The 13,788-nt window shown below is 56.5% G+C and overlaps 1 protein-coding gene across 2 annotated transcripts; it reads right to left on the bottom strand.

Annotated features, from left to right (window-relative positions):
- Positions 1-66: 66 nt before the first annotated feature.
- PRR19 (proline rich 19) lies at positions 67-3,071 on the bottom strand. 2 transcript variants are annotated; one of them, XM_067002814.1, is made up of 6 exons: positions 2,700-3,063; positions 1,681-2,511; positions 1,289-1,351; positions 972-1,217; positions 797-859; positions 67-721 (listed from the first exon to the last, which is right to left on the bottom strand). In XM_067002814.1, exons 2-6 carry the CDS (start codon positions 2,509-2,511, stop codon positions 134-136), a joined length of 1,791 nt encoding a protein of 596 aa, XP_066858915.1. In that variant the 5' UTR covers positions 2,700-3,063; the 3' UTR covers positions 67-133. The 2 variants fall into 2 exon arrangements, with proteins under 2 accessions (XP_066858915.1, XP_066858916.1); XM_067002815.1 differs by lacking the exon at positions 1,289-1,351 and having other exon boundaries at positions 2,700-3,071.
- Positions 3,072-13,788: the final 10,717 nt, after the last annotated feature.

Raw genomic sequence — 13,788 nt, 5'->3', positions numbered from 1 at the left:
CCCAGAGGGATGAGGGTGAGCTGGGACGGGGGGTCCCAAAAGGAAACAACTAGGGACACAGCCACATAAAGGTGTAACAGCCTTTATTGAGCACAGGGAGGTTACTCCAATAAAGTATGCCTTCCCATGTCCCTCAGTACAGGCAGGGGAAGAGCCAGACATTGGGGCTAGAGTCCCTTTCCCGTACATTGTGGGGAACTGTGGCATGGGGGCAGAAGGAAAGGTGCCACCCCCTTTGCCGTGGCTCCAGCGGCCCCCTCCAGCCCCGTGGCCGGTGGCTTTCACGGGGTGAGCAGCGGCACGTGGGGAAGCTCGTGGCATGCCGAGGCCTGCTGTGGGGACAAGGGCTGTGCTTGCAGGGGTGGTGTGATGGGGAGGGGGCACAGGGGCATGTGCCCCGGTACAAAGTAGGGGGTGTCCGCTGGTCCCTGTGGCACCAGCAGGGGTGGTGTGGGGCGTGTGTCCCTGACATGGGATGCTCTAACACCTGGCGATGCTGTGGCACACGGGACCGCCAGTAGATCTGGCCATGCCCTTCTGCTTTGTCCTCTACCCTGGGGCCCCATGCTGCCCTGCATGTGCAGCCTGGCTCCCCCAGGGGGATGTGGGGCTGGGGAAGCCCCTCAAACAGTGGTGGAGATGGTGTCCGGGCACAGAACAGTGGGGCTGGGTCTTCAGGGTGTGTGTCATCCTCATCTTCCGACATCCAGGGGAGCCAGCTCTGCAGTAAGGTGGGGGGGTGTAAGTCAACCCCTCCTCATACTGGGGTGGGGGGCACCCCCATCTGGGGACTCACCTGCCTCTCCTTCCTCTTGGCACCGAAAACAGGGGGCAGAGGAACAGCAGGGGGGCTTGGAGTCTGCAGGGGAAGAATGCAGTTAACAGCAGGGAAAAGTGGGGTGGGGATACATCACTATTTTAGGGAGAGAAAATGTTGTTTGGGGGCAAAGCAGTTTCTCTATGGCACTCACCTGATCGACAGCTTGTGGGGAGACACGGTGCCAGCGGTGCTGGGGTGCTGGGTTCTTGCTCGTAGTTGGCTGGGGCAGCAGCTCAGGTTCGGGAGTGCAGCGCCCTGCAGGTAGGTAGGAGGCAGGGGAGGGTGCAGGGTGGCGGGCCCTGAACAGTGGTGGTGAGGGGGTCCGGACGCAGAATTGCATGGCGGGTTTTTCGGAGTGTGCCTCGTCTTCATCCTCCATCATCCAGGGGAAACAGCTCTGCAGGGAGTGGGGCATAAACTGACCCTTCCTGACACTGGGGATGGGGACACCCCCATTTAGGTACTTACCTGCCTCTTCATTGTCTCAGGGCTGAAGTCAGGGGGAGGGAACAAGGAAGGGGAGGTTGGTGCCTGCAGGAGGAGAGTGTGGTTAGCAGCAGGGAAAGGGGCACAGGTATGGGAAGCATCACCATTTAGTTGAGAGAAAATGGCAGTAGACGTATTTTGGGGGGGAAAGCTGTTTGTTTTTTTTTTTGTTTGTTTGTTTTTGGGACTCACGTTCCTCTTTGTCTCAGAACTGTAAACGTTGGGGGGCAACATGAAGTTGCAGAGGTCAGTGCCTGATGGAGCAAAGTGTGGTTCGCAGTAGGGAGAAGGGGATAGCTGGGGACGTATCACCATTTTGGGGGGGAAAAAATGGCGTTTTTTGGGGGGGGAAATACGCTTTTTCGGTCACTCACCTGAGTGACGGCCTGCAGAGGTGCAGGGGGGTGGCTGCGATGGGCTGCAGGGTCCTTGCTCCGCACCGCCTGGGGAAGCGGCTCCATTTCAGGGGTGCTGAGCCCCGGCGAGGGGGGGGAAGCAGGGGGCGGCCCAGGAGGGGGCAGCCCGTGGGAGAGGCCCCCCGCAGCCCCCACGCCCCGGGGGGGCAGGAGGGCGGCCAGGTCGGGCAGGGCGCAGTGGCGCTCCAGCAGGGCTGCGAGCACGGCGCGGCGCCGCTCCTCCGCCAGGGCGCGGCCCCACAGCTCGGCCGGGGCCGGCAGGAGGGCCCGCAGGCGGCCGGCCACCTCCTGGGGGGGCGTCCCGGTGCGGGGGGCGGAGCCCCCGTCCTCCCTCCCCGGCCCCCGAGGGACTTGTGGCTGGGGGGGCGACCCCCGCCCGTCCCTCCCCAGCCCCTGCGCTGGGAGGGGGCTGCCTGCCGGCCATCCCAGCCCCTCGGCCGGGGGGGGGCCCGCCCCCTGCCCGCCCCCCAGCAGCCGCTGGATGTCCCCCGATGTCACCCCCCGGCCGAGGAGGCCCCGGGGGCGGCTGAGGCGCTGCTGGGTGATGATGACGGGCCGGGGGGGGGGCAGGGGGCTGGGCTGGGGGGGTGCAGCCCGGAGGGGGGGGACGCCCCCCCAGGGGGGCCTCGGCCCCTGCCGCCTGGTGCTGCTGGGGAGGCATCTGCCGAACTTGGTGCGGTTGCGCTCGCCCCTGGTCCTGCGGCGCTTGACGCGGCCGGGCGGGGCCTGCGCGTCCCTGGCAGCGCCCCGGGCATCGCCTCGGCCGCTCCCGTGGCTCATGGCCGACATCTGGGGACGAAACAAGGGGGGGGGCTGCGCTGGGGGGGCGGCGGCGCCACTTCCCAGCCTGGCCCCTGCAGTATCCCCGGCTGCCCCGCTCCCGAGGCTCCCCCGTTCCATCCCCAGGCTCCCTCAATACCCCCAGGGCCCTCCGCTCCCCCTCGTGCCCCCCCGGCCGCCCCTTCCCCGCTACCTACACTCCTGCCCCCCCCTCCCGCCGCCAACGGCTGCCAGGCCCCGCCCCGGGGGGCCTGAGGGGCAGCGGCTGCCCGGGCACCGCCGGCCCCGGCCCCGGCCCCGGCCCCGTTCTCGTTCTCGTTCTGTCCGCAGCCCCTGGGCAGCCGCCCTCGTTTGGGGGCACCCTGCACCCCTGGGTGCTCAGCCACCGCTCAGCCCACCGCTGCCGTCTGCTCCTCACGGCCCTCCTGTCTGGGCGCTGGTCCCACACCACGGACTGCAGAGAGGGGACACCTGTGGGAGGGGGGTGGTGGTGTCAGGGCACTGACAGTTTGTGGGGAGCGCAAGAGAAGCTGGGGGTCCTGAGACCCCCGAGTGCCACTGGGCTCCCGCCATGCCTGTTCCTTGTTTTCACAGCCTTGCAATCTCTTTGACGAGGGCAAAAGGTGAGGCAGGGCTGGAGGTGCTCCTGAAGGTCCTGAAACCCTGTAGTGGGTTTACACGGCAAGGTTTTGGTAGCAGGGAGCTGCAGGCCTGGCCTCTGTGAGAAGGATCCAAGAGCTGCCCCATGTTAGATAAGGGCCAGTTTCAGCTGGCAGCAAAGGGACCCACCACTGCCCAGAGCCGAGCCAATAATCAATGTTGTTTGTGCCTCTGAGAGACCATATTTAACAAAGGGAGGAAACAAACAAACAAACAAACCTGCTGCACAACACAACAGCAGCTGGGAGAGAGGAGTGAGAAGCAGCCCCGCAGCTCCCGAGGTCAGTGCAGAAGGAGGACAGGAGGTGCTCCAGGCACGCAGCACGAGTTCCCCTGTGGAGAGGCCCCTGTGGCCTGGAAACTGGCAAGAATCAAGATCGTTTCTTCTGCAAGTTGTGTAAACTGCTACTTGGCCAAAAGATCCTTCCCTTACGTGAAATAACCCACCTGGAAGTTCTCCATAAATTCCTGGTTGTATTAGGTGCGAGCCTGGCACAGGCAGTGAGTTGTTCCTGTCCTGCCCTAGCTTTAAGTAGGGCCTGAATTGTGGCAGTGCTAAGTCGAATGCAACCATTCTGGTTTCACTTTAACCTCGGAGTATTTCTGGCCCACACACATTGGGGTTCTGTGCAAACAATTTGATCCTGCATTCATGCTGGTGAGCTAGGCGGTGGGCACCGTTTCTTCTCAGGTGTCCCCCAGTGCTCCTTTGGAATATGTCTTGCTTGCCAGCAGAGGGCAGAAGGCTTCCTTTCTTGAGCTGAAATGGCCAGCTTTGTCACTGGCTCTTCAGGCCAGTGGATTGTGTTCACCCGTGCGAAGGCTCAGATCATTGTCCTGTGCAGCACTGGCTTTTCACTTCCTACAAGTGAAAAAAAGATTTGAATAACCCATAAAATCCAGCAGTTATGAATTTGCACAGGCGGTGTCCAACCCTCTCCTGTTTGTTCCCACAGCCCTCTCTGCTCTGGTTCACACCTCTATCACTCCCCGTCCAACAGTTTCTGCCAACAGCACTCCTTCACCCCTACTTCCCACATACTCTTCCTCTCCCATACCTCCCATGGCCGTATCCTTCCCCCTCCCCAAGCTCACAGGCAACTTGGCTCCCAACTTGGCAACATGACTTTACAGCACTAAAAGCAGGGTCTCCATTTTCCTGTGATATGCTCTAAACTTGGCCAACGCGGGCTGAGCAAGAGCATCCCAGAACGTACAGAACATGACAAGTGGAGTACAGAAACATCCTCAAGCACTTCCACTGCTTGAAAACTGATTGTACAGGGTTGTCCTCAGCCTGTCCCATTAGTAGCCCCTAGAGAGCTGTCCTTCCAAGATTTCTCCGAGGACCTAATTAATTCCTGGTTTTCTTCTCTGCACAAACTGTGACTGCTTTTACACAAGAATATTAAGTAAATAGTCATGATGTCCAGATTGGGTTACTTGCTTTTCCAGGAACAGAAGAAAGTCTGTACTCTCAATGCTAGAACCACAGGAGCACCAGAGCAGAAAGCTGCAGGAACTCATACCAACATAGCCATGTGCCCGTTTGCTCTTCTGTTGGATGATTTGGTGCTCACAACAGATCCCAGTTCCCTCACCCCAGCCACACCTTTCCCGTACTGTTGCCTATGTTCTCCCTCTGTTGATGCCCACCTGCAGCAGACTGTGGTTTCCCCCTCCAGATAAGAGGCTTTTCTCCCAGCTGGAGGTGCTCGCAGCATCTTCTAGAGCACATGGGTGGCCACAGGGTGCTGCTCCCCACCAGCCCGCTGGGGACGAGACACCCCCCACTGCAACATCCTGCAACATCAGGGGAGGAGGCCAAAGAATAGTGGTGGGGAAAAGGTGTTTTTAGATTGCTTTTAGTTCACACTGCTTTACACTCTGATCAATTGGAAGTCAATCAAACAAGTCTTCCCCAAACCAAGATGGCTTTGTCTTTGACAGCAGCCCGTGAGCCATCTCCCTGTGCCCTCATCACAACCCACGAGGGTTTCTCCCTTGTATTTTCTCTCCTCGTCACGCTGAGGAGGGAATGAGAGAGCAGCTGGGTGGGCACCTGGCACCCAGCCTACGCCAAGCCACCATGGCCATTCACAGGGATGAAGAGGCTGCACCATGGGCTTGGAAGCCCAGGGCGCGTCTGTGAGGCTGGGGGAGCTCCTGGGCACTGCCACATCCACCACTTCATGGGCTTGTGGCAGCTGAGCTTGAGCCCTGGCAAGGAAATCCTCGAGGCTCTGAACAAGCTCTGGGCAAGTCCCAGTGGCCCCGGCCACGTCACTGACGGGGCTGCTGTGCTCTTCGCAGTGCTGCTGCGTCTGCCGCAAGAAGGGGGCCACCGTCGCCTGCCGGCAGAAGCGGTGCTTGCGCCGGTTCCACCTGCCCTGCGGCTCCCAGCAGGGCTGCATCTCCCAGTTCTTTGGGGAGTACAGGTATGAGCTGCCCTAGGTTGGGCTGGAGCCCCCTCTGCCTCTGCCCTGCAGGCAGTCCCCAGTGTGGCACGAGTGCCCCGGGGCCCAGCAGGGAAGGGCCGAGCCCCAGCCTCAGCCAGGACATGTGGGGAAATTTTGGGTGGGGGGCTCCTTTGGGGAGGAAAGGGCTGGCAAGGGGGCCACGTGTGCAGTGCCTCCCGGGGAGGTGGTGGCCTCTCCAGGCTCTGGCCAGAGCTGTGCAGGGCCTCTGGCAGTCCCTGGCCTCACTCAACTCTTCTGTCCTCACCCACCTCCTTCTGCTGGGAGCACCGCCCGCAGCAGACCCTGGAGACGCTGCAGGAGGGGCACACCACGTGCATCATCTGCAGGGAGATGGTGGAGGACAGCCCCTCCTACACCACCATGGTGTGCCCCTCCTGCAAGCACGCCTGGTTCCACCGGGGCTGCATCCATGTAGGAGGCCCTTCCCTCTGCCAGCCCGCAGGGACACCATGTGCCCGGAGCGACGTCCTGCTCACACGGGGAGCTTCCTCTGTCTCCACCCTGCAGGCAGAGTCCCCAGTGTGGCACGAGTGCCCCAGGGCCCAGCAGGGAAGGGCAGAGCCCCAGCCTCAGCCCAGACGTGAGGACATTTTGTGTGGCAGGCTCTGTGAGAAACGTCTCTGGGTGCCCAGCTGGGGCCAGGCCAGGGAGGTCTAATGGATTCTGTCCCACTTGGGCTGTTGGGGGCCTCAGGTCCTTCATGGTGTCACCACCTGCTGGTGTCTGCATGGTCACCAGCCCAACGGCTTCCCCAGGCCCTGGCAGCTGCTGCTGTGCTCTTTGTGTGCCACCAGCGGGACCCACTGCCGATGCTCCCACCTTGGGGACACCTCGCAGCAGTGGGAGTGCGCTGGCTGCGCTGGCCCAGGCACTGGTAAGGGGCACGGGGTGCTCAGGCTCAGGGTGGCAGAGCCCTTCATGCCCACTCAGGGAAGGACCGCAAAGCTGGGGCCTCTGTGGGCCAGGCAGGGTGGAGAATGAAGACTGCCAGCCATGGTGCTGATCCCAGCCCCGGGAGAGGGTACATTCCCCTGGGAGCTACAGCCTGCAGACCCTTGAGCTCCCCCTGGATGCCAAGAAGACACCAGATGGCTGCAACCCCGCAACTTCAAAGGGCCCTGGAGTCTGGAGGGCAGGCCTGGGCCACATCCTGCCGGGGCCTACCAGCTCCGCCTGCTCCCGGCCTGGCCCAGGGTAAGCTGGCGTGCCAGCCAGAGCCCCTGGGGACAGAGGAGAGCGAGCCCTGCTTTCTGGGCACTGTCCTCCTGCCCCCAGCCCCACAGGAGGAGCTGCCACATGCTGGGTGCTGCACGCCCAGCGAAGGCAGGGAGCTCTTGGGGCCAGCTGGGGCTGAGGGACCCCAGCTCCTGAGGTGGTGTCAGGGCAGCAGCTTCCCCTCTCCTGGCTGGAGGCTCAGGGCACCAAGACACCGGCATTGCAGGAGAGCTGTAGCACTTTGAGCCCTGCCAAGGACGTCTCTGCCTGGCTGCCAGGGTGCTTGCTCCCAGACGTGGCTCCCCACCTTTGGAGAGGCCTGCTTGGCACTGCCCTAATTACGCTTGTCCACAGGAGTGGCGGTGGATCACAACCACCTGGCTACGCCATCATGTTTTTCGGGGCAAAACAGCGTTGGCAACACACCGAGGGCTCAGAGGGTGCTGAGCAGGGCTTGCATGGGACTCAGCCGCTCCTCCCAGCCCCGCACCATCTGCCCGCTGGCTGAAGGTGCGTGGTCCCCTCAGCACAGAAGGCCATCGGGCTGGTGAAGCAGGACATTCCCCCCAAAATCCATGCTGGCGTCTCCTGCTCCCTCACTGCTCTTCCCTGCATCTGGAATTGGGCAAAAAATGTCGTCTTTCAAGGCGCTGAAGCTCTGGCAAAATTATGTCTTCAAAAGACATTTAGATTTAGAGCTCAGTGATATGGTTTAGTGGAGGACTTGTTAGTGTTAGGTCAGAGATTGGACTAGGTGATCTTGGAGGTCTCTTCCAACCTAGATTATTCTGTGATTCTGTGATTCTCTGCGTGTCTTTGGACAGTCAAAAATAGAGAGCATTTCCAGTCTATAAGCAGCAAGAACTGCCCCTGCCCACTTCCATCCAACATGCTCCCCATCATGGTACTGGTGTTGGTAGTGTGGGCCCTGGCTCTACCACAGCTGGGAGTAGCACTTGCATCACTGGGGCAGAGAGAAGAACAAAAACACCAGGAGCACCCAACCCTCCAATACGCCCACGAGCAGGAAAGGATGGGCCAGCAGACATGCTGGTGTCCCAGGAGCCAACACTGCTAGCCCCATCCCTTCACCTCCAAAAATCACCTTCAAAAATATCATTAGTGGGATGGGAAATAGTTGGGATTGGGAACTGCTTCTGATATATCGCCGTTTTGCTTATCCACTGGTTTATTTATTAAATTATTGAATGTTTGGTGTTCACTTTACAATGTCTCAGCCTACAGTGACTCGTGGCAGCACACAGCGGGGGTTTAACATAGCCTGCTTCTGCTCCCCATGCTGGCCCCACAGATTGCTTTCAGGATGCCTGCTTTGGAAGGGAAAGGCTGGAGAACGGCTGTGGGTGGTGGAAGCTAAGGGACGCTCGAGGAGTGGTGAGAGGTTTGGTTCCCAAAGTGCAAGGAAGCGGGGGCAGACAGGGTTTCTTTGCAGACATACAAACACCTGTGCAAATTGCTCTTCTGAGTCCATGCTTTTCTGGTGCTGGTAATTTTGTCCCAGGACGGGGCCTCAGCCAAGCCTCTAGGCATCTTCACACCCCAGGGTTATGGGGCCAACAGGAGGGAGTGGAAATGGAGCTGCTGAGAAAAGAGGGACCCCAAAGAAGGAGAAACAATGCTCAGTGCTGCACTGAAGCCTTATGGCTTTGCTAGCAGCTTGTGTCCAAATTCTTCTTTTCAAGCAGCCCAACTTCCCAAGAGGGGACTGTTAGAAGTATTCAGGTGAAAGATGCCAAACCACCAACTCGACCTTTTTCTGAGGGGATGCAAGAGCTGTCAGGGACAGCCACTTCAAAAAGAATTGATCTTGAAGAAGAGTTTCACATCAGAATAATTTAGTTCATTGCCCCTCTCTAAAGTAGTCTTTATTCAGCAAGTTGACGTTAATCATGCAATTTTTATTTTTTAATTCAGAAAAGGATGTTTTGTAACGTAAGCATTGTACCCTTGCATATGTGCAGAGCAAAATGTGCATTAGAAAGTATATTTCTAATGACTACTAGATTTATTTTCACTGGTCCTTTGTGTATAAAGCAGTAAAGACTCCTTTCTAGAATTTGCAGAAGTTACATGTAAATTATTCTAGTTCAAACTGCATTTGACTTCTGTAATTACACAGAAGCATCCTTTGTTAAATTCATTGTGAATAACCCTTGTTCCACTCAAATGGTAAATGGCAAAGTTCAAGTGTAGTAGTAGCTCAATAGAGGTTGCATCCTCTCTGAGAACTGTATCCTGTCAAACACAGTTTACATTTTCCTTGAAGCTACCTGGCATAAAATACACCCTCAAAGGCTTTTCCAGCCAAGTTGCTTTGCTCGTGTTGTGAGAAACAATGACAGAGGAAGGCGGAAAATAAATGGGATGCTAGATAGACAGGAAGAAGAGACAAAGATGGAACTGTTGTTCTGATGTGTTTGCATGGGTAGAGCTGCGTGATTACAAGGGCTCAGTAACTGTACCCTGACTCCACTAGAAACGTGAGGCTTGGGAATGGGTATCCAGCCATTTAAAAAAAACAGCTAACTTTTTGGGGAATACAATCTGCTGGTTATAAACCTTCAGGAAGTTAAAAGATGAAAAACCTATGTAAATGTTTCATATGGAAAACCAAAAACAATATTTAAAGTGATAACAAGCACTGTACTAAAGATTTTGAGTGCCTTTTTCAACAAAAGCAAGTCAGAAGTTACTACTAATATTACAGTATTTAAGTAAATACAATTCCTGTGATCTGTAGTTCTGGACACCACAGTACAAAAAGGATGTAAAACTGTTGGAGAGTGCCCAGAGGAGGGCTACGAAGATGGTGAAGGGCCTAGAGGGGAAGACGTATGAGGAGCGGCTGAGGTCACTGGGCCTGTTCAGCCTGGAAAAGAGGAGGCTGAGGGGAGACCTCATCGCGGTCTACAGCTTCCTCGTGAGGGGGAGTGGAGGGGAAGGTGCTGATCTCTTCTTCTATTTAGTCACCAGTGATAGGACCCACGTGAATGGTGTCAAGCTGAGGCAGGGGAGGTTTAGGCTAGACATCAGGAAGAGGTTCTTCACTGAGAGGGTGGTCGCGCACTGGAAGAGGCTCCCCAGGGAAGTAGTCACGGCACCAAGCCTGTCGGAGTCTAAGAGGTGTTTGGACTGTGCACTTAGTCACATGGTCTAAAATTTTGGGTCTAAGAAGCATTTGGACTGTGCACTTAGTCACATGGTCTAAAATTTTGGGTAAACCTGTGTGGTGCCAGGAGTTGGACTCGATGATCCGTATGGGTCCCTCCCAACTTGGGATACTCTATGATTCTTTGATTCTAAGATTTAGCTTTTTGACACTCCATGTATGCCAAATCATGCCTTTGTTTTCAGTTAGTGAATCTAGGCTGCACTTTTCTCACAGTTAAGTCCCAACACACGCCTGTCAAGTCTGCCACACAAGTTTGGGATGTGAACCTCGTGACTTGGGGTTGTAACATGAGGCTGGGACACAGGCCTGGGACGCGAATCTGTGATGTGAGGCTGGGACTTGAGGGTGGCACGTTCAGCTTTGGGCTGTGATGTGAAGCTGCAGTGTTAGGCCAGGAATTAGCAGTGTTCCCCAGGGGTCAAGCCTGGGTCCAGTCCTGCCCAGCCTCTTCATGAATGATCTGGATGATGGTGCAGAATGTGCCCTCAGCAAGCCTGCTGCTGGTCCCAACCTGGGAGGAGATATGGATGCACCTCCATAGGGCCCTGAGCAGGCTGGAGAAATGTCCTGACAGGAACCTCCTGCAGTTCAAGATGGCGAAAATCATAGTCCTGCCCCTGGGGAGGAGCAACCAGAGGCACCAGGGTATGCTGGGGGCACCCTGCTGGACACAGCTCTGCAGGGAAGGGTATGGGTTGGGTGTGATCCTCGGAGCTGAGCTGGAGATGAGTTGGGCCAGGAATGTGAAGGAGGAGGGCTTCTGCAGCTACATTGGTCAGAAAAGGAAGATTCAAGGAAGCATTACCCTATCAGATACCCCCATCCTGATAAAGAAAACAAGAAGAACTAGTGACAACCAACCTGGAGAAGGCTGAGGTATTCAACACTTATTTTTATTGTTACTACTACTACTACTACTTCCACTACTACTACTACTACTACTACTACTACTACTACTACTACTACTACTACTATTATTATTATTATTATTATTATTATTATTATTATAAGCTTTCCCTGAGGAAAGAGCAATTACTCTTCCGTGTGCAGCATTAGGAGGAGGGCTGCCAGCAGGCCGAGGTGATCACTCCCCTCCGCTCAGAAGTGGTGAGGCCACATCTGGAGGACTGGGTCTGGTGCTGGGCACCCCATACTGGGCCATACAGGAGAGAGTCCAGTAAATGGCAGCAAAGCTGGTGGAAGGACTGGAGCATCTCTCCTCTGGGGAGAGCCGGAGGGAGCCGTGACTGTCCATTGTGGAGAAGGCCTGCGAGGATCTCGCTGAACTACATAAATATGTGAAGGGAGGGTGTAAACGAGGTGGAGCCAGGCTCTTCTCAGTGTCCACCCCGCTGCAGGTGGCCCTGCTTGAGCAGGGGGGTTGGAGCAGGTGACCTGCAGAGGTCCCTTCCAACCCCAACCCCACTGTGTGTCTGGTGGTTTTGCAGGGACCCGAACCAAAGCGCGGCCATTCGGCCAGGCCCGAGCACCGGGGCAGCTGTGAAGGAGGCTGCCAGATGGGCTTGGCCAGCCTGTGGTCTGTGTCTGAGGCTGGACGAGCTCCTGGCTGCTGTCACCATGCCAAAGGGGGGTTACCTGGCCCATGGGTATGTTGAGAGCACAACAGTTAGTTGGCAGGATTCTATAATACACAAGGACACGGAGGCTTTATTTTCTAAAAGCTTGTGTTGATTACACATCAACACAAATCACCACTAACAAGTTTACTGTCATCAAAAAGGTACGCAGATAGATGGACAGACAGATCAGAAGCTATTACCAGAACACAAGTCTATATTTGTTGTAGATATTAAGAGTATAGCACTAATGAAAAGTTGCAGCACTTAGAAGTGGTAGAAAGCCATTATAGATAGTAATGATCAGTTAGCCTGGTGTCCCAGCAAAGCTTCAACCTGTTTATGGAGGGGAAACAACAATCAAAAAATCTGCAACTAATAGAAAGAGGAGCACATGCGCCATGGGAAGCTTCTCAGAGGAAGAAGCTCCATTTTGGATAAAAATAAGGCCCTTTTTATACCATAGAGATATCAGAGGGCATAAGACAGCACCACTTCAGGTAACCAACAGATGCTGTTAATTTCTGTCTTCTTCCTGAGGCAGCTAATAGGTGATGATATTTCTGATTTTCTTTTCTTTAAATGAAACTTTGTCTGTCAAGCTGATTCCTACTTTATCAAACCAATTTTCTCTTTCCCAGAGTATTTTTCACCTCCCCAGCCGATGAATGGTTCCTCAGTTTCTCGCTGTGTCTTCACCAATGGTATCCTCAGGACATCCACAATGTACGTGTGTCCGGCTGCACGTCAAGGAGGTACCTGGCTCCCATGCCAAGTTCCCAGTCCAAAGGCTGAGCTCCCAGCCTGGCCCCCAGCCCAGCAGACATTGCTCCTGTCAGAGTAGAGCACCCATTTCTTGTCAGCATTTTCTCATGGCAGTCCAGGTCACCTCTGTAACTTCTGCCATCAGGGGTGCCCGAAGAACCCTGTGATGTCACCAGAGAGTCACTGTCACCCCATGACCTCAGATATGGTGGGCTGCCATAAGTGCCCCGAGTGTCCCGCCTTCAGTGAGTCTTGCCAGTGGCCGTGTGAAGTGTCCTGTCTTGTTGGCAGCACACAAGACATCGAGCTTCTGCCAGTGGCACCTGAAGGCAGCACTGAAGACGAGGGCTATAAGTGCCCTGCATGTCCTGCCGGCATCAAGGTCCTGCTGGTGGCACACGAGATGTCTGGGTACCCAGAGCCAGGGCAACCCCTCCTGCAGGGCAGACGAGCAGCTGTGCACCAGGGCAGCCATGGGCAGCATGAGCCAGTCACCCCAGCGGCTCTTGGCAGCACATGAGATGCTGAAGGTGCTTCTGGTGGCATGTGAGACATCGAGGTCCTGTTGGTGGCACGCAAGTTGTTGAGGCCCTGCTCACGAGGGGGGCATTGAGTCCAGCCAGTGGCACCGAAGAGCTGTGCTGAGGACAGGGAGCTGCCAACCACTGGCATCAGGGGCAGCCTCCCGTGGGGCAGACAAGTGGCTCTGCACCGGGATGGCCGTGGGCAGCATGAGCCCCAGGCACTGCCAGCAGTGGCCACCAGAGAGGAGACGTGCCCCATCTACCTGGTCCCACTGGCCAAAACAGCCGCCTAGCCCCCAGCGGGCACAGCTACTGCTCGGCTGCCACTGGTGCTGGGCCACTGCCAGGGCCGGGTGTAGGCACAGCTAGAGGCCCATTGCTGCTGTCCTGCACCCAAAGCCACGTTACCCTGAGGACACCTCAGCCCGCCAGCCGCAGGGCAGGCACCAGCCCAATGCGGGGCTGGGGCTGCAGCTTTGTCAGCAGCGACAGCAGAGAGATTGCAGTGAGATGGGTGCAGTCAGCTGTGGTCCCCGTGGGACACCGACCCAAAGGACACCTTGTGGCTGTGCAGGAGAAGCCAGGGGCAGGCTTGTGTACCACTGCGCCAGTCCTGCTCCTGAGCAGCATGGCCAGGCCTTGCCTGGGGACGGGCTGGTGGTGGCAGCCACAATTATTACATGATTAAATGTTTGGTGTTCCCGCTACAAGGCCTCTGTCTGCAGTTACTCACGCGGCGAATGGGTGGTTTAACACAACCTGCTCTTGCTGCACGTCCACCCCACATATTGTTTCGCTGGAGTGCTGGGATGTGGGCATCTTTGTGCTTCTGAGCTTCAGAGGAGGAGGAAGGAGAGTGGGGTGTTGTTTTC

The sequence above is a fragment of the Anser cygnoides genome, chromosome 9 (genome assembly GCF_040182565.1).
Source record: "Anser cygnoides isolate HZ-2024a breed goose chromosome 9, Taihu_goose_T2T_genome, whole genome shotgun sequence".
In the NCBI taxonomy this organism is placed as follows: Eukaryota; Metazoa; Chordata; class Aves; order Anseriformes; family Anatidae; genus Anser; species Anser cygnoides.
Note: the sequence above shows the minus strand (reverse complement) of the source record. Positions and strands in the feature narration are given on the sequence as shown.